The 21,135-nt window shown below is 36.4% G+C and overlaps 1 protein-coding gene across 7 annotated transcripts in view; it reads left to right on the top strand.

Annotated features, from left to right (window-relative positions):
- The window catches only part of LAMA2 (laminin subunit alpha 2), a 342,287-nt gene that overhangs the window by 74,781 nt on the left and 246,371 nt on the right, over positions 1-21,135 (top strand). For all 7 annotated transcript variants that reach the window (XM_085055980.1, XM_085055978.1, XM_085055977.1 and 4 more), the window contains exons 2-3: positions 5,657-5,827; positions 10,165-10,277. In XM_085055980.1, the coding sequence (XP_084912106.1) occupies positions 5,657-5,827; positions 10,165-10,277 (284 nt within the window). The remainder of the gene's footprint in view (positions 1-5,656; positions 5,828-10,164; positions 10,278-21,135) is intronic.

The following is a 21,135-nucleotide window of genomic DNA, read 5'->3' as shown; positions in this document are numbered from 1 at the left end:
CCTCCATCCTCACTCAGCTAGGGAAATCAGATAGGTCTTGCAGTGGGCTCTGAAGGTCAATCACACAGTGCTGTTTGTGGGGGGGGAATGAGAGTGAGAATGAGACCGAATTCAGCAGCTGACAGGCTTTATGAAAATGTCTTTTACCTGCTACTTGTGTAGCTCATCTGCTTCTGCTGATCTCCACTATTGCAATAAAGCATGTGGAAAATCTGTCAATTTGGCAGAGAAGTAGGTAATAGGGCATGACAAAACAGGACAGGGTGCCAGGCATCAGATTGGTAGGTTTTATTCCACTGATACTCATGGAGTTTATATGAGCTGAAGGTTGGTGGGAACTTGTGAAAAGTAGATGAAAGAAAACACATGAAGCTGGGCTGTTATTTTCCTTTATACAGTGAAATAAGGAAAGCATAGAAAACAAATTAGGTAATACTGCTTTGCAGAAAACTGCAAGGAAATTGCCAGGGTCAAGAGAATGTTCTATAGAGTATCTATAGAATAAGATCTATTCCATAGAGTAAGTAGCCATTGAGGAGACCTCTATGGGTGCAAGGTAATAATGGGAAGTAGGATAGAGGACGATGGCTGGTGAAAGAAATATTGGCAAAAATATTACAGTTTCATTAGCAATACCACACAAAATTAAGGTTATAGTTTCTGTTCCATTTTGGATGGACCTTGATGTTGGGATGTATATGCTGCCAGCCTTAGTAAGAAAAAACTATAGATACCTATCAACATCAGTATTGAGGAAAAATGTGAAAGAGTGCATTGATGTCTCCCTGGATAAAACCCTGCAACAGCTGGTGATTTAGGGATGTTCTGAACTGACAACACAAGCCATTCATGTTTAACAGTCCCAGATGAGGCCTTGTTCAATGTATTAATCTAATTGGGTTTTAATCCATTCTTGCCTTTGGAATAAAAATATTTCATTATATAATTTATTCATCTCTTCTGGAATTTAATTGCTATCATACTGAAGAGCAGTTTCATTTATAAACAAGAAGAAAATCCCAGTCAGTGAAGAAAACTGTCTGATAAGTTGACTCAGCACCTTCAGTTTGTGGTAGAAGGATAACTAACCATGTTCACTCCAGATATTTACTTATGAAAGCCATTTATGATTTTGTATGCAGTTACATAATTTTATACATTTCCCAATCAGTTTGTTTTCCAGTAGAAAACTCATAGCATATTTCTGTCCACATTCAGAATCTGTTCCACAGCTATGATCTTGTCACACTTTTCTTCATTTTTTTAGCTCTACCATGTCCTTTTGGAGATGGGAGCTAAGGAACACCATACAGAATTTCAGTTTTCAGGACAGATGGGTTTATGCAATAATGACATTTTGTTTCTATTCCTTGAGCTAATATTTTCATTGAAATACCTTTTTTTGAAGTCTCTTTCAGGGCTGATAATAGCTAATGCAGAGGCAATTGTATTTTTCCCCTATGTATTAATTTCCGTTCTTTGATTTCATACGCCATTTTATTGCCTAGACAAAACATTCTGTGAAAATTTTCTACCACTCTCTGGTCTATCCTTATTTTAATTTTCCTGGATAATTTTTATCATTAGTAAGCAGTCATCATTCTTTTTATCGTCTTTTCTAAGTTACTTATGTAGCTGTTGGAACAAAACAGGATTCAGCAAAGATTGCTGTGGTTTTCCACTCTTACTTGCCATTTTCCTTTCTGACCTCATGAGAGGTCATTCCTTCATATGTATGATGGCTTACTTCCTTTAATGAATTTGTGGAATCTTGTAAAAGTCTGTTTGCTACTCTAAATGTGTTGAACTTACGTGCTTGCCAGTGTCTCCAGAGAATTTTAGCATTGATAAGGGATGGCTTGTGAGGCATCTGCAAAAAAACCACAGGTCCCAAACAGCCACTATTTTTATCTTTAAGATAGATATCTAGATGTGCTTTCATCCAGGACCCATTAAAAAACGAGGATAATGTAGTTAGTACCTTGATACCACACATATTTAAGTAGAACAGTGGCAGTGTATAACTTGAGTACATAGGAGTTAGGCAAGAAAATCCTGCTGATTTGCTCCTTTTCATTTTTACCATTTTTTTCTAGAACTATTTCTGTTGACAGTATGTGCTAAACTTATCACTAATTCTCTAGTGACTTGAGCAGCATGCTTGATTACATGTGCATTGTACACCACTTTAAATAATTTGATTAATTTCTGTGTTATTTGCCTTTCATACTTTAATCACCTGTCAACACTAAACAAACTTTCTGTTGGTTTTCCATGCACTAAAAGCTTCATGGAATATATTCCATGCATAAGAACCAAAGTGTAAAACAGAAAGATGACCATACCCATTTCACAGAGGTAGAATCTGATATCCTTTTTTCTTCACACAGCAGTAGTGCTTTGAAAACCAGAAATTGAACCCAATTTGCACAAACCACTACTGAATTAAAAAGCCAATCTTTTCTACTTATTTCTTCCATGTAATTGCTAGAATTTTGTTATTTTTTAACAGATAGAAATAAATGCTAATATGTTTTTTGCCAGTGACAAAAAGGAGGGAAAGATTGATGTAGCTAGCAGTTGAGGGGAGTAGAATTTTTCTGCTTGCACTTGAGCTACACAAAATAGAGATAATGTGTTTGTGACTCAGAGGGATTTTATCCAGTCTTTGCACTAGAGCAAATGTTTACAAAAGGCATTTGGCAATGAAGAAAGAAGAATTCTTTGTAGTTTTATCAGATCGTATTTTTGGAAGTGTTTGATAGGGGAATGCCCATAGAATTCAAGGTGGGATTGATAACAAACTTTAAAATTTATTGGGAAATATAATTGCAGATGCACAAAAATAGTACACCAGTTTTAAAATATTTCTTCTGTATGATTATTGTAATGAAAAAAAAGACAAAATTCTCTAAAAAAAATTAACTGTCTTATCTAGAGCTTGCCTTTTTTCCTGAGCATTTATGATTGGAAGATGAATTTCTAAGATGTGAATCCTAGAAACATGACCAGATGTATTAGCATCATAAACATACACATTTTTATTTCATATTCCAAAGGCCTAGATGAAAGTTTCAAGACAATGCTTTTATCTTCTGTATTGCTGAAATGTCATGCCTCTGTTGTGAAAATATATATATCTATATGTAACTACTAGAAATCAGTATGAATAATACTGCTTTCTCCATTCCATCAGGCTTGTACATCCAATATTCTTTTAAAGCAAAGCCTTATTTTTGGCTGTACAAAGAAGTTTTGTAGAATCGTAGAATATCTTGAGTTGGAAAGGAACCATAAGGTCCATTGAGCCCAACCCCCTGTTCCTTATAAATAAAGATTGTTCAGAAAAAGTTTAAATTTGTAGTTGTTAATTGTAACTTATTAAAACCCTAGGGCTGAGAAATTAATCAGTACCAAGGGTGAAGTGCTGGCTGTAACGCGCATCTTTTGCTCTCTGCCTGTCACTGAGTGTGGGGAATTCAGTGTGGAGCACTTCTCTATGAGGTGCTGGCATCTTGGCGTGGGCTCTTCAGTGAAACACCCAATACTTGTTTTGTTGCCTGTGTTTGTACCGGTTACAGGCAAGGCTGTTTTAGTAGCTTCACCTAAACTGCTGTGTACATAAAAGAGACGACCCAAGGGTGAAGTTGTGTTCTAATAAATGAGTTTCTTAAGAACTCTTAATTTACTTTTGTGTCTTACATTTAAAGTTTGAGTTAAAACAGAACAATGATATGATTTGTGATAGACATAGAACAGGTAATATTTTTATAGCTGTGTGAATCTGGAGGCTTTTTGGCTCCTCTCTTTCAGCTCTTTTTTGAAGGATTTATTCTGCTGATGCCATGTACTGCAATTCTTTGCATGTAGGATCATTCTGTCCTTTGTACAAGGTTCACTTTTGAGGGCTTAAAATACTTAGCTCCGAACCAAATGCCAGACTCTTTGTTAACACTAAATGATTACTGGCTTCTACACTATTAACTTTGTACAGCCTAAAAAGAGAATAATGAGGCTGTCAGTCAACATAAGAAGTTCCACAGCTATTAATTCATCTACTCTGCTAATGCTTATACAGATTTTTACCATGTGGCCCCATCACAGAAGGCAGAAAATATCACTGAATGCAGTGAATAAAAATACAAGAACAACTGTATAGATTTTAAAATGTGATGAAAATGAGCTTTAATCTATACGGAAGGAGCAGGCTACATGATCAATAAAATCTCAAATATTGATTGACTATGCAAATTGGATGGTTAGTAACTAATTGGCTCTCTTGCTCAGGCAGTATATTTACACATGGTTTTAAAGTGAGCATGAGAGTCACTAACTCGCAATGTCGAAGGACAGCTGTACCATGACCAGCCAAGCTTGATAATTAAATGGCACACAGGTTAATTGCAGAGACAAGCAGGAGACTGGTGTTAAAGGACTGAAAGGAGTAAGTTGAAGAATGTTGTCCATTTGTGGAGGACAAAAAGAAGTGGCATTATAAAGGGAGCTTTATCAGAGTACAATAATGACCAATTCAGTTTTTATTAAAGCTTTATTTTAAGGTTATAATACTATAATAGGGTTAGAAGCTGAGTGAATTGCAAAAGAGTGAGTTTTGGGCCAGTTGAAATTGTCATAAAATTAATCTAAAAGTGATCCCAAGTGCCCATACATCAACCCTTTTTTTGTTTAGTTGGTTGGTTTAGGCTGGGTTTTTTTGGTTTAACCTGTAGCCATGGCAAATTATGCTTTTGAAGATGCAAAACTGATTGATTTAATGTGGGGGATACTAATGTATACATTCAACACATCATATCTGTTTGTCTCCATGGATCAATTCTATTACGGCTCAAAGGTTTTGATCAGTACTTAGTGGGAAGGGAAGTAACCTGCCTTAATGAATGTTCTTCATATGGTTTGTAATCTTTATAGCTTACTGCTTCATATAACTTGGCTCAGCAGAGCACTCAGATGTGCTTAAATGCTGTGCTGAATGAGAATTATTATACATCACTCAGCATGTGCACCTGGAAAAATAACAACAGTACTACCATAGAAGATACGATGTCATATATATTATTCTCTTCTTGAGGAAAGGGAAACAGGACATATGCTATTCATGTTGCTGAATGAATTACCCAGCTGCTCTGATGACAAAGGTGTGTATGAGGTCCTGAGCAGAACAGTAATACAGTGTAGTACAAGAGCTGCAGTCTGTGAAGGAAAAGCTTTTCCGTGTAAGGTGTAAGCAGGAAAGAATGATAAAAAGTTTTCATACGTACTTTGGGCACAATGTTGCAATGGCCAGTTGGGTAGGAACAGAAGGTTTGATTGTGAAAAATAAAATTTTATGATGCTTTGTATGTTTCTGTACTTTCTCCTTTGGCGTCCTGCTGTTGTTCATGATATAACCAGAAGGTACCAATTTGAATTTTAGAAGAATGGGGAGAAACCCATCAGTATAATGGCTTTATTTTGATGTCTCAATTCTGGATACACATCCGAAGTTGTTCTTTATTACTTCCATAGCTGTTGAAAATGAAGGCTTTTGCTTTAATGTTGTAACAGGTGTTATGTTCATTCATGATTATTCTGCTAAATTCACCTTGGTTTTGCCTCTGTTGCTCTTGTTTATGATTTTATTTTATTTTGTTTGCAGGATTGTTCCCTGCAGTGCTGAACCTGGCTAGTAATGCTCTCATCACAACCAATGCTACCTGTGGAGAAAAGGGGCGAGAAATGTACTGCAAACTCGTTGAACATGTACCTGGACAGCCTGCAAGGCACCCTCAGTGCCGCATTTGTGATCAAAGGAGCAAGCTTCCACATCGTACGTGTGCCTCTTTCATTTTGTTCTTTTAAAAAGACTTTTTTTTGCAAAGGGTATAGATAATCATGAAACAAAACTTTAGTCCACTAGCCCAATTTCTGTGAAATGTGTGTCTCGTTTTAGATCAGGTTAACCATCTCTTCCAAAGGTATTTCAGAATTTATATCTGACATGGGTACTCCTCCCACTGAACTTTCTGATTCAAGTACTGAAAAGCAGAGCACATAAATTCAGATTTAAAAAAATTAAGTATCTACAGCTGTTGTTGAATTCTTTTGATATACACTCACCATGAATAAAAAAGAGATGACTGACTTTTACCGGCATGCCTACATGTGGAATTTGAACATTTTGGCCGATATAAGCAACATCTGAAATTCCAGTAAATTCAGTTTCACAGAGCCAGAAAAAATAGGATAAAGTAATGGAGCACTGCTTGGTTTAATGCTTAGTTTTTCATATTAAAATTAAGCTTTGTTAACATTGCTTTCTTAAAGACTACCTGGAAGCAAAATCAGTTTTCAAGTATGAATTTGTTACCATATACTTCAGACATGCCTATTTCTGGTGGTTGGGAAGATTTCTTAGTTTTGACTAAGAAAATTTCTTAGTCAAGTCATACAAGTTTAATTTCACGTAACCTTGCAGTGAAAGATAGAACAGCTTTAACATTATTAGAGTTTCATGGGTACATTGGCCTAGATGGTAGGGGGTATAGAGATAATTAAGGCAGCTTTTAATGCAATAGTTAAAATGTTGGAAGAAGCACAGACACAGAAGCATGAGGACAATTTTTTTTTCCCAGTTGTGTTCCTATAAAACTTAGCTCAGATACATTTATACCTCATGACATTTAAGCACGTGCTTAAAACCACAGGATTAAAAAAAAAAAAAAGGTGACATTTAATCTGTCTGCTAGTTCTAGACAGGATGAGCTATCTATGGCTGTAGCTTTCCAGACAAGCTTGTTTGGATTCTCCGTAGAAACTTCCTCCCATGGCCACACTTTCTAGTGTGGCTCATTCATTCCATCACTCAAAACACTCATTAGAAAAGTGTTTTTCTGATAGCTAATCTGCATCTCCTTGCAGAAATTCACATTACTTATTTCCTAAATTCAGTCAATACAAGGAATGGATTATTCCCTTTTTCTTAACAAAAGTATCTTTATTAACTGAGGGTATGATGGTATTGCTCTATCTAGTTTCTACACTAAGCTATCTTTTCTGTCATTCTCCTCATGGGTTTTATCTTCTAGAACTCTAACTGTGCGAATTGCAGTTCTCTGAATTCTCTCTAGAGGCTTTCATATTTATTGAAATTCACCTGAGCTCTTCCCAGCACTACACAGAGATGCAGATTTGCTTCAGAATAAGCATATGTTCCAGCTCACATATTTTACTTTGATATTTCCCCTTTCAAATGGTGCAACAAGACTGAGAGGACAGTTACATGTCCATTACAAACCTCAGATGCTTTCTCTTCCTGCTGAATTGCTCATCATCTTATACTTGTTAAGGTATTTATAATTGGCGATGTCGCTGTTGAGCCGCTAGCAGAGAAGTAGAAACCCAGGTTCTCAGGCAAGAAAAAAGACTTTATTATTTTGATTTCCATATATATAGACTTTTCACAGGTCACCCAGATTGGTCAGTCAAAAACCTCCCCCTAGGCTTAATTGGCCAGGCCTGAACTGCCCAAATCTCGAGACCCTGTTTGCAAAAACATCCAAACTTTATCTTTGTTTATAAAACACAACAAAATGTTCTCACGAGAAAGACCTGTGCTAGCCACAGGCCCAGTATAGACTACTTAATTTATCTGAAGATTGTTACAACCTATTTTTTTTTTGCCAGATTGTTTCCCTACTTTCAATGTCTTATTTAACTGCAGGAAATGCTACTTTCTGAGGGAAGGTCATATGATTTTTTAGCAATAGACACGTCCAATTATGTGATAGCAGTGTGTTTCACTCAGAGAAGAATTCAATTTTTGGAAGCATTCTGACTGGCTGAGAGACTGTGCAATAGACTTCCCTATTTTACAGATGGGAATTTAGAGACACATATACATTAGAAAAGTTTTTTCCCTATATGAAGTTTGCTTAATTCAAAAATCAAGCCTAAACCAGAGATACTGCTTTGTCTATGATATCAGACAATGTACACTAATGTACACTAATATATGTGTATACACACATATATGTGTGTATATAAAAAACCCATATGAATTATTTAATCCACATTTCACCTTGTTCCTAACCACTTCTAAACTTGAATCTGCCTAGCTTCATAATATCTGGTCTTTTGGTGACAATCATATTTCATTTTAAGATCTTTAAATGTTCATTTTGCCAAGGGAAGTGCCTTATTTAAACAGAGATGGCTTGTTAATAGGAGAACCACGTAATCTAACCAGACTTTAAATGATTCCCCCAGAATGTGAGTCTGGAGTGCCTCCCCTTAATTACTGTAGTAGGAAGTGAGCACAAATTCCATGGTTAATCACATGTGAGTCCAAATTAAAGTGCACAGTTTGATGGGCTCACTCTCTAAGTTCTCCCTCTTGCCATCCATCAGGGAGATTGGTCCTTGAACTGCATTTGCAACCCAGTCCTTTTTACAAATATTGTATTTTTCCCTCTTACCTTTTAAATAAGCAAACCACACCAGCAATTAATCAATTTTCAAATTAATTATGATTAAACTTCCATAATGGTGATTACAGTTAATTGTTGATTCCCAATCCTCTTTCTGATGATTTTCCTTTATATCAATTTCATCTGAAGAGACTTAGATCAAAATTTCCAATTAGACAGCTTCTGTCACGATCATCAAGGAACCCTGAATTTGATTTACAGCTGATTTTTGCTACCATTCCTTTAAAGCCAAGATTTGAGAAAATGATCAGTGCTGTCTAATTGGAAATTTTGAAAGCTTTATCAGTTGTAGTACCGGAATTCTAATTAGCAAATGTTGCTGCCCACTAATGCCATTGAATAATCTAATATTTAAATGAAATTTTTGGCATTTTCAATATTGAAGGTTTATGCCTTCACTCACTCCCACAAAGCACTTTAATTGTGTCTTTAAATATGTTCAGGCATTCTGCCTTCCCTTAATGAGCTAGGACTCCTGTCCTCCACAGGTGGTTGATATACCAAAAAAACAGAGATAAAAAGACTATCAATCTGGCTGGTTAATTTAAGTAATAATTAAAAAAATAAGTAAAATATAAAATAATAAGTAAATTAATTGTTTGCAATTCTAGGCCCAGTTAGTAATGAATCATATTCCAGTTTTATACCAAGAAAACCAGAAAGTTTAGAAAGTCATCCTTAATAAGAGGGGCATGGTTTTCTCCTAATTCGTGGTCTTGCAAACAGAAACTTACTGTCTTTGAATTTCCTTTGGGTTATTTTCTTCATAATGCACAGGCTTCCTCTGGACAATTAGGGACTTCAAAATACAGGTCCTTGTACCTTTTAAAATTGTGGTTTTGTTATTCTCCATTTCGTACAGGAGAGAAACACAAATTGACCACAAAAAACAACCTGGAAATGTTGAGTGTGATTTTTCTCAGTCTAAATAACATTAAAGTACTAAGTAAGCAAACTTCAATAATTTAGAACATCTTGAAATTCAGGAAAAATTCAATTCTGTAAATAAATTAATATCCCTTTTATTTAGGATTCATTTGGGACACTGCAGCAGAGTAAATATAGACATGAAAAATAATGCATCTTGGACTTTGATATGGATTGTAACCAAACAAACCTTCTTTATATGCATGTATGTGAGTCAGAAAATTTTCCAGTTGAGGAATATATTCTGTAATGATTTCTGAATCATTTCCTCTGTAATGATTTGTGAATTATTTCCATATGTGCTTAGAAATGTCTTAATAATGCCAGTACCATTATACTTCAATCTCTGCTTTCCTTGCACACCATATATCAGGGTTTTGATTTGTTGTTTCTGTTGCAACATTTGATGACTTTGCAGTACTTGAAATGTTGGAAGAGTGCAGGAAGTGTTCGCTTTGTTTAGGTGCCTACATTTTCCATAGCGCCAGGAGAACCTTCTGCATTTAGATGTTCCGAATGACCTCCTTGTGATCCTAACCAAAATTAACAACTAACATTAGATGAGTATTGCAGTAATAATAAGCATGAGTGGTGCCTCAAGAACACAAAAAAAATACTTTATTCTTTTTCCTTTTTGAAGTCCTGCCTCATTAGTTCTGTAATTGTCTTAAAATCTAGAGTTCAGATCTAAAAACCTTTAAATCTTCTAATAATTTTGAAATTTATTTATATATTTCTGCTGTTCTAACAGAACGACACCCGATAACAAATGCAATTGATGGCAAGAACACTTGGTGGCAAAGCCCTAGTATCCAGAATGGGATTGAGTATCATTACGTGACCATTACACTGGACCTCCAACAGGTAGACTTCTATTTGTTTGTTTCTGGAAAGGCTTTCTTTCTTGCATGATAGATCACCTGCATTATCTTAATTTTTGCTCTGTGTTGGTTCCATATATGAAGACATGCTCAGTTTCTCCTACAATTTTCTGTTGCTTATATGGATATGACTGACCCATTCATTGTCACATAACGTGCCAAATAAAAAATAGTTATCGCATATATATTTTTATGAAGTCATGCACAAAATTATTTTAACTATCACGTTTTCACTGGGTTCTTTCACAGTAACTCCTGGATTGGCTCTTTAAAGACAAATGAAAAAATTTTCAGGGAAAAAATAGTATGAATAAGAGTTTATGTTCAGAATGGTATTATTTCTTGTTTCAGTAACATCATACTATACATTTAAATACACAAAAATTACTGAAAATACTTAAATACACTGAAAATGGTTCAGCTGTGCTGAGGTAAGCAGTGCAGATGATGGGTTATGTTGAGAGACAGCCTGGAGAAAGGGAGGAGTTGTCGTAATGAGCTTCTTAAATAAATTGCCTTTTGTTAATGGAGTCTTGCTTGGCAGAGGTGACAGGATGCAGTCATTTGATGCTTATGAAAATGCTACCTATGTTCTAGGTATGTAAGCAAAAGGATTTGAGGGAAGATGGAAAATAATTGTATTTTTACTCTGGCAAGATAAATACAGAACAATTACCTGCTACCAAATTTATTTATGTTATTACACTTTGAAGTTTTGATATTCAGTGAAGTAGGTAACAATCCCCCCTAAAATCTTCTGTAATTTGTGGTTGGCCCATATTTTTTTGCAACTTGAATCAAAGAAAATATAGAATGATTTAAGTTAGAAAAGACCTTTAAGAGTCCACCCATTAACCCAGTACTAAACCATGTCCCCCAGTGCCACATCTGCACCTCTTGTAACTGTTTTTAGGCGGGGTAACTCCACCCTTTCCTGGGCAACCTGTCCCAATACTTGAGAACCCTTTCTGTGAAGAAATTTTTCCTAACACTGAATCTAAACCTCCTGTGAGGCTTGTGCTACTGCTTGCTCCTTAGGAGAAGAGACTGATCCCTACCTTGCTGCAACCTCCTTCCAGGTAGTTGTAGAGAGTGACAAGGTCCCCTTTTCTGCCGGTTGGCTTTCCAGCCACTCTTCCTCAAGGCTGTAGTGCTGCAGGGTGATGTTGTGGCCCAAGGGCAGGACCTGGCACTTGCCCTTGTTGAGCCTCACACAATTGGTCTTGGCCCACCAATCCAGACTCTTCAGGTCCCTATGCAGAGCCTTCCTGCCCTCCAGCAGACCAACACTCTCACCCAACTTGGTGTCATCCGTGAAATGACCAAGGGACCACTCGATCCCTTGGTCCGGATCATCAGTGTAGGTGTTAAACAGGACTGGCCCCAGTACTGAGCCCTGGGGAACACCATTCATGACCGATCACCAGCTGGATGTAACTCCATTCACCACCACTCTCTGGGCTCAGCCATCTACACAGTTTATAACCCAGTGGAGTTCACCTCTCCAAGCCAGGAGAAGCCAGTTTTGCCAGGAGCATGCTGTGGGAAACAGTGTCATAATCTGTTTTCCAGCTGTTAAGAAAAGAGGGAAAGGGCCCTTTTTCTGGCTCACTGGAGAGAGATTCCGCTTCCTCTAGGATTTTTTTTTCAGAAGTTAGCTTTCTATTTCAGTTTATTGTTATTGGTTTATCGATTTCACTTGGAACCTGTCTGTCCTTATCTCCCTTCTTTCTCATGTAACCATACTTAAAGAGGACAGTAGCTATTTATCAGCTATAGAGACGTGAATAAAGTACAGTTAAGAAATTTAAAAAAAAACAGAAATGAAAGGCAGAGCATTGAGACCTGTGTGTATCCATCCACACAATTTTGCTGGAGATCAAACTTAGTCCAGAACACAGAACTTCAGTAAAGTTTTAACAAAGAGTAATTCTTGTCTTTCTAGGTTGGTGTCCTTTATTTGTGTTTAAAAAAATCCGTTGGCCAAATGATGTGACGGTAAAAATTCTTCTAAGTGCCTTTTATCTGCAGGACTGAAGTACTTGGAGGGCAGTAGTTTTTATATCTGGAAGAACCTTTGAATCCTGGAAGGGCTATTAGCATTCTGGCTTTGGAGCCCTCATTGTTAATGGCGGAAACAATCCTGCATCTGTGTCTTTGGCTTTATATATATGCAAAAGTATTCAGTGTGCATTTCTCTTTCAAACAGGAGAGCTGAAAGTTTTTACTGCAGTTTGAGAGTAGGTTTCTGTGCATTAAAAAGGTTTAGGGCTTTTTTAAACATCTTTTAAATTTTCAGAGTTTACAGCAAAAAATTGTGCCTCTTGTTTGTGATCTGTTAATATGAGAGTAGCTCTCTAAATAGTAGTTCTATATTGTAGAACTAAATTCCCATCCTTGTTTCTCATAACCCTAGTGATTTTACTTGTGTGGTTGTTTAGGTCAGGTCTGCTAAACTATGGCTTTATAACTCCTGTTTTTCCCCCTGCTATTTCATTATCTAGATTATCGTAAGAAATAAGCAAATTTGTAAACTTCCAAAAGTTTTAAGTTTTCTGTGTACTAAAAGCTAGCAACTAAAGGGTCAGTGAGGATACTGGAGAAAAAGTATGGGCTTTCTAATGTATTTAAGACTTACTCATGTGACAGCTGACAGCAGTCTGAGATTGCTGCACTGTGTGTGGTGTGGATTTGGGGGTTTTTTGTTACTATTTTTTTAAAATGAGACAAGGATCAAGTCTGACCCTGTTTCTTTCCCATGTACTGTTACTAATTGTTCAAAGGGAACTTGGCAGTCCTTATGCAGCTCTAAAGCTGATACCTTCTCTTAAGCCCATTCATTTGTTATTGGCTGGAGTAGAAGCAGTGTTGAGGTTTCTGTGGATGTCAGAGAGGTGGGATAAGACCCTGTGTCACTAATGCTATCTGGCACACCTTTTATGATCTGAGTAACCCATGTGGCTAGGAATGCACGCAATTATACTCACCACCCTGCATGAACAGGACAAGTATTGTTCCCCAAAATGTAGTAAAAGGTCTGCTGTGATTTGCATGGCTTTTAGACTGCTCAGTAAGAAATAAGAGTTGTTTGGGATTTGAGAAGTATTAGGAGTCTTTGTTTGCTTATCCAGGAATTTCATAGAGCATTATAGACTAATAAAGGAACTGGTAGAACATAAAATTTCTCTTTCAGCTGTTGTTTTGTGTAGTAGTCACTATGAATGGTGAAGGTCACCAGATATCTCTGTGACCTCACTTAAAAGAAATTCCATTCTTTACCTTTGGCTTTTAGGAGATTCAATAATTGCTGTGTTTGTGTTGATGAATTCTTGCTTTGAGTATAAAAATGCTTAACTTCCTTTTGTGAAATAGAAATAACAAACGACAAATCCACAAGTAATGGACTGAAAATTGCAGGAATGCATTAGTTTTTATGTTATTACTGGTAATTATGATAGTACATGGAATGCTTTTAGCAATACTAATTTCATGAAAAAATCAGGAAAATAATTGCAGTTTCCTCATCTATATAATGCTTGGCCTTTTGGAGCAGTAGCTTTTTTCTTTTTCTTTACGTTTTGTGCAGGGAAGCCATATAAAAATGATGTGTACTATTTAGCAATAGCTAAAAAACTAGAAGAAGTAAAATATACGTAATGTTAGAACAAGCCAAAATGCTATCAGTCCTGTTGGGAAAAATGTAGTACTTTTTCTTGTTTTCTCTCAACAGTTGAAGTTTGTCTTAATACATGTAAAGAGCTTTTATCTATAATTGAGGCTAGGTGTCTAATTCATTAGAAGTGTGAATTAGAAGTACTTCATACATGAAGTGTGCTTGAAATTTGTACCCCATCTATTACTAAAATATGAGTTGAAAACTGAAATTATTTGGTTCTGAGCATGTTTGATAATTTAATCTTAACCCTTCACTTTCCCCCACTTTTGAGCCTTTATAACGATCCTCATCTACATCACAAGAAAATTATGGAACGTCATTTGTACCTGTAAATGTGAAATTATTTTTTACAGTGCTTTTCATCCAGCAAGTGCATAGGAGGTCAGAAACACAGATTTATTTCAGAGTTTCATGTATGAATTTAAATGAAGGTTAGAATGACGAGTTGAGCTACCTTGGTAGATGTGAGTTTGGAAGGGGGTGGTTCACAGATGTGCTAGATGCCAAGAGAAGCTGCCTGCTGTTCTGCAGCTCTTAGTTCTGCTGCCTGGGGATGGTCTGTCTACTTTGCCTTGAGAGTGTTGGGCAGTTCAAGTGCAACAGAGGTAATTTGGGTCCAGTGAGTGCAGTGTTTAGCAGGACTAAAAATAGGCCTTCTCGTCAAGAATTTCAGAGCACGGAGTTGGCAAAACATAAATGCTTAGACTTCCAGGGAGAACATATTCCCTGTACTCATGCTATTCCTAAATCCTCAACTGGTTTAATTTCACAGTGATGTGGAAGATTAGTAGAATATCTTTAAAGAAAATTGGCAAATTTGTGGGAAAACCAGTTGGCAGTTTGAGGTGAAGTGGTCAGCCCATCTGTTTCTGATTTCTACACACATCAGGGTACTTTTATTAACAAATTCCCAGCTGCTCTAGGGAACAAGGACATTGGCAATATCCTTGATACTGTTCAAATACTTGTGCCAGGAGCACGTTTATGTGGATTTAGACTTTTTTTCCTGTGCATTTCATATTTTTTAAATGATGTTGGAATATTTTATGTGAATTGTAGATGTGTGGAACTCAGGTGGACCCAAAGTTAATGTTCTGGCAGAAATTTCTGGATGTAATAACTATTTCTTAATTGCCTGAGACTGTGGAGGATCGGTTCAGTGTCCAGGTGATGCTTTCCAGGCATGCATATCTGAAGAAAAAAAAGTAATTGATCCTCCTCAGAGTCTTGTAAGCTGCAAGAGCAAGAATAACTGATTAAGCTACGTAGCTATTTGTCTCTAAAACACTTGCACTTCATCAGTTTTAAGCTTTCTGAGCTCTGATAGCGTCCAACTCTTTCACCTTATCTTTTCATCCCGTCCTCTACCCTTCTTCTGTAGGAAGGAATTTAAAAAATTGTGTTCTGACTCTGTAGAAATCAATGCAGTCACAATTCTCCTGAAGTGTATTTCAGTATTTTCTGGAATGTATATGTTTATACTCATGGACTTTACTGTTCAAATGGCACATATTATAATTTGAAAAGTGACATTTCTTAAACTATATAGAGAACTGAATTGCTGCAAGTGGGAGAAGAATGCTTGACTCAGAAACATCTTGAAAAGCTTCTACACAGTGCAGCAGCAATACTTGGCTGGTACTAAATTCATTATTTTGTAATTCTGTGTTGTCCAAATATAACTTGGATGGAGGATTCTGATCTGATTTTGAACTATTTTTTAATTAGTTGATTCACTTTAATACCCATGAGCACAAATAAATACATGTGCCTGTGTGCAGGTTGCACATTGTATTTATACATTGGTTGCTATGCTGACGACTATTATGCATAATGGGAAATGTGATCTATAACTTGAATATTTGGGTAAAATTTGAAACCAGTTGAGGAAAAAAATCTGAATATTGATATTTCCATTTTGCCTGCAGTGATGAAGAGCGTGTCACAATGAGAGAGAGGGAGGACAGACTTGGGAGAGGACTTTTGTTTGTTTGGTGCTGAGGACCCAGCTCACTTGTCAGGAAGTGCACTTCAGCATGATTCTTATCTGAGTTAAAAAGCTAATGTGGATATACCCTCAAAAGCTCTGTGTCTGAACAGAGTCCAGATTTTATGTTAAGCCTATGAGATGGTGCAAGCACCAAAATGGTGGTATTCCCCCCATGCCTTTAAACAATATTGCTGACTTATTTTGGGGGAGAAGGGAAGTTTGAGAGAGGAATACACTCTCCAATGAAGAGACCTTGTTTGTGGGACCTTGCTTGTAATTTGCTTCTTAGCTTTGCCAGTATGACTGCAGTGTTGAGAGCTGTTTGAAGGAGGCATTTCCAGCTGTCAGTTGTCTTGATAAACAATGTTAGCCAGATTCCTTGAGGGAGCATGGGTCTTTTGAAGAAAGGTTCATCACTGTTAAAGAGAGCAGAGTTCAAATATTAGTTAGCCAAGGGTGACTAGTGTCAAGTGTGGCAAGTACTGTTTTGCAGAAGTGTGTTGAAGACGTTGCCCAGATGTGTGGCCAGACTGAGATAGGCTACCTGTTTGTTATATGTTTAGTTTGAAGGATGTCTGCTTTTAATGGTAGTTTATATGAAGAATTAAATTCTTACTTCCATCACTACTTCTCTGTCCACTTTTGGCCTTCTTCCCTCTGCCTTCCTTTGACTGAGGAGGTTACAAGAAGATTGCTATAGGAAGCACTAGTCTGGAGTACTTTTGTAATCTCAAAAGTAAAGCTGCCCTTTCTGACCGGCCATTTCTTTGTGTTTCTAGTAAATGGGATACTGCTTGTGTTTTCATTATCCCTTTCAAAGACAATCTGATTACAGGAACAATATCATACAGCAAATTGGTGGCAGAAATCCATGAATTAACCAAGTCTGCATCCCTGTCTGATTAATTTCTTTTTCTTAAAGAAGAAGTAACCAGGCTTTTGAGTCTTGACCATTTCAAAGTTGTTTCATGATTTTTGAATTCTGGAACAATCTTCCTGTAGTCTGGTTCCAAATAACTAGTGGAATCCATTGTTTGGGTGTTTGTCTGTGCAGTTGAACCCTACAGTTAGGTCCAGTTCAACTAATCCTTTAAGGACTGCCTGAAGGTAATCTTACAGCCATAATGAAATAGGAGGTAAATTGGATGATAAGGTATTTCACAACATTGCTTCTTTTAATGCATAATTGTAGTTGTTGATTTTAACTTGTGACAGTTCACCAGACAGTGGCTAAGAAATCAGAACATGTTGAGCAATAAAGCCATGTTAAAATAGCCTTTACACATTAGTTGCATACTCATATAGGGATATGCATATCACTAGGAGATACTTTATTTTTAATGGAAAATACATTTTCCATCAGGAAAAAAATTACAGCTAGCTTTCTGTTGAGTAATTTCTGACATCAAATATCAGCATATCTAAAGGAATGAAGAGGAAGTTAGCTATACCGTTTAGTCTTAGGATATAAGAGCCAGTTTAGTAAAATGAAGTGCCATTTGGTCTTCATGTATTAAATTTGTATATATGTGCAAACATTTTGTTTAGGTATTCAATTAATATTTTCCTTCTCTCTTTTACCAATAATTATGGGCTTAAAATGCTTTCAAAACTGCTTTTGTAAAGTTAAGGCTTAAATCTTCTTTCGTTCCCAAACCAGAAAGTAGTTTAGCAGAAATGAAGTTTAGTCCACACTTGGACTTTTCTCCAACAAATGCCAGTCCGTTTTGTCCATCTTCAAAAATGTTTGTCTAAAGAGAAAAAAAGTGAACAAACCCAAAGTCTGTTGAGACTATAACGCTGCAGTTCACTGATTGCAGCTCCGCCTGTCGCATCCCCTTCCCCTGGCTGGTGAAAGGGAGATGTTTTTGTACGTCTTGTTCTGGCACTGGCACTTGTGTTGCCATGCAGGAAACCAGATGTACCTTGACACTCAAAACTGCTCCTCATCTTGTTTTTGGGGTTCAGTTTCTGCCGGATCAATTTTCTGATTTGGCCTGCAGTGTGAGGTTTTAATGCCAGCTTGGGGGAGGAGGCAGGAATGTATTTCTGGAGGCAGTGCAGAAACGGATCCACTTCTTTCTGGAGTAGCTGGCACTCTGTGTTGGCTTCAACTGATTGTAGAACCTCAAAGTGTGCAGTACTGATCTGTGAGCTGCAGCCCATGCCTGCAACATAGAGCTGTCATCCTCAATATTTGGTTTCATTATTTCTTGCACATGAATAATTCTCTTGTGAAGTTATGAAACATTTGAGAATTCAGAAAACAAATTATCTTGGAAAAAAAAAAAAAATCCAAAGTCCAGTTTTCTGGCTCAGTTATACCTAAGTTGTGAGGAGCTGTTCAAGTGACAGCCCAAATGAGATGCAAATAAAATCATGGAAGTGAGTGTGGAATCAACTAAAAAAAGAAAAAATAATGAGATGTTTTGTTTTATTAAAGTCCACAGCCAACTTTATACAGGTGTGTTAGTCATAATAATTACTATTTTTTAAATTTCTTTTTTTGTTACCTTCATAGATTTGAATGTGAACATTTTAGTGATTCGCTTAAGTTCTTTAGTTTCGCAGTTTTCTGGTAATGAACTAAATAGATATCTGTAGGATGAAAAAAGTGTAATTTATCTTTCTGATGTTATTTTAAATTATTATTTACTTTTTAATTGTCTTACATAATTCGTATTTAATTTTTTAATTATTCTTTTTAAAGCAAAACTCTTGGACTTGAGGTCAGCTTACAATGAAAGTATTTGAAAAACTCAAAAAGAAAAACAAGAAAGCAAATTGCACATAAATATACCATTATATAAATATATATAAAAATTTATAGTAAACATACCTAGAAAACCTAATTATTTTTCAACATGAAAACAAACAGGACCATAGTCAATATTTTGACAGTACAGTAAACATTTTTAAGAACTACTTGTTTTATATACTATTAGCAAATTTACTTTGTATCATGTAGCTTTCCACCTGGATTTCTATTTGTGGGAAGAAGAGAATATGTGCACACTAGTAAGCAACAGATGTTATCCAGGGCTCTCTTCTTGTCTCAGAATAAAATTTTCCCCATTGATATCACTCAGGATATCAATGGAAAATCAAATTATCTTTTTCCTCTGTTAAGGGTCGAGAGTGCAACGTGTATGCCAGCCATAACTCCAGAAGAGCCTGCTGCATTAAGCTTCTAGGTGTTCTAACAAACAAATGTTAGTGAAAATGCTCAAGTCAATGCTGACTTTCCCACAGTGTTAAAAAAAAGAAAGATTTCATGAGTGGTTCAAATGACGTGGAGGAAGTAGTCTCCAATGCATTTTGAAATGCTAAGAAGCCATTATTGTATTGAAAGATGAGTTGTAATACCTGCCATACGAAGTGCTGTAAGCTAGGTTGAGGGGTTGTTTTAACAATAAATATCCACAGGATTACTTTGCCCAATTTTTTTTGTTCTCCACTAAATCAGACCATAAATTTATTCCTTTGTGGTTAGTCAGAAGGATTTCTAAGTGAGCAAATCCTTTCAACTTCAGTTCAGAATACACATTAACAAAGATTTTGAACAGTGTTGAGAATTTATACATATTCTTTCTGATGTTACTTATCTTACATTTTCCCTGGATAACTGCAGTACGTATACATACCACTTTTCTAATTTTGGCTTTAAGCAAGAAAGCTATTCACCTTTGAATCCAGTGATGCAAACATTCTGACACATGTATGAGGTTGTCTTCTGATTTTGTACTCTTAGTAGTCTTGGTTCTAAAGAAAATTGTGGCGCTTGGGAGAACTATGATGTGACAAGTAAAGGGTTCATAGGATTCTCAGTCTTTAGCAGATTTTGTTACTGATATTGAAGAAATATGTTGTCTTTAAATAGTTTATGATGAATAAGAAGCCTACTTGAAAAAACAAGTTTTTGCAGCTGATGGTGGTTGTGAAATAGTGCTTCTGTTGTGGTAGGCACATGAAAATGTAAAGACTTGGTATCAGTATGTGAGAGCTGGTGACAGGACACTGCATGGAAACACCATTGAAGGAAATAAGAACGTTTCACTTGGAGTACTTTCAGTGCTTTTGGAACTAGGCTGAACATCAGTTCTTGGATCTAAAAAATGAAAAAAAAGGATTTTTTTTTCTTGTTTAAGCACCAGAATAGAGGAACCAACTTTTCTGTCTGCTCTTGTCTAGGTTTTAAGAAGGGCTTGAATACTGGCATTTTCCTCAGTTTTCCTTTCCTCAAAATAGTCTTTTTTCATGGAAAGAAGTGATTAGCTTTAGGAAATAAAGAGAAAAGAAATTGCTTTCTGCTATTACTTGAAAGTACTGTGAAAAGAGATTATTAACTTCAGCCCTCAATTCTGGTGTACACCAGGCCAATGATGAGCAACAAAAATAGTCAATAGAAAGCAGCTATTCTTTTTGAGGCCTTCACAAACAGCTGAACAGTTGGTAATGGAGAAAACCAACAGAGAAAATTACAAAGAACAAAGTTGACATTGACAGAAACTTTTCAGGTTTTGACTCCTTCGATTTGGCTTAATGTGTCTCAAATATTCAACAGCTGGACAACTTGAGTACTTTACAGTTTGACATTGTATAAAGTGCACACTTTTGATAGACTTCGCTTTCTTTTTTTTTTTTTTAAATGACATCTTGTACTTATGAGCAAAAGTTGAGAAGTATTAGTAAATTATTTTTATTATGGAGAAGGAAGTTTTCTTAAAGGAACTTGCACCTCTCTAGCAGTTACTTGAAGGGAAGGGAGAAAGCTGAGTTTGTTCTAAGTTGAGGTATTTTTAGGTTTTTTTGAAACGCATGTTCTGCAGGCATTAACTGAATGTGACAGAGTAGTGTGCAAAAATGATTTTTGTCTAATTAGAAAAGATGAATTTCTAACTGAAATGGCTTGGTTTGGAGACACCCACCTTAGAGCTTTTTGAGGTTTGCTATGATAAAATCTTTCTCCCATGAAGCTCTGTGGACATCTTAATTTGCATGACATTTGTAGCTTTTTGACACTAGGAAAAAAAAAATCTATGTTGGAATTGAGTGTATGTTTATTTCAGCCCAAATTCCCCATCTGCTAGCAGCATTTCAGTTGGAAGCTGCTCAGATGAACAGGAGCAACATTGTCATTAAAGGCAGACTGCAGCATGGTGGGGAGATGTTCAG

This window comes from Lichenostomus cassidix, chromosome 3 (assembly GCF_008360975.1).
Source record: "Lichenostomus cassidix isolate B80296 chromosome 3, HeHo_3.0, whole genome shotgun sequence".
Lineage (NCBI taxonomy): Eukaryota > Metazoa > Chordata > Aves > Passeriformes > Meliphagidae > Lichenostomus > Lichenostomus cassidix.
This window is presented reverse-complemented; position numbering and strand designations above follow the sequence as displayed.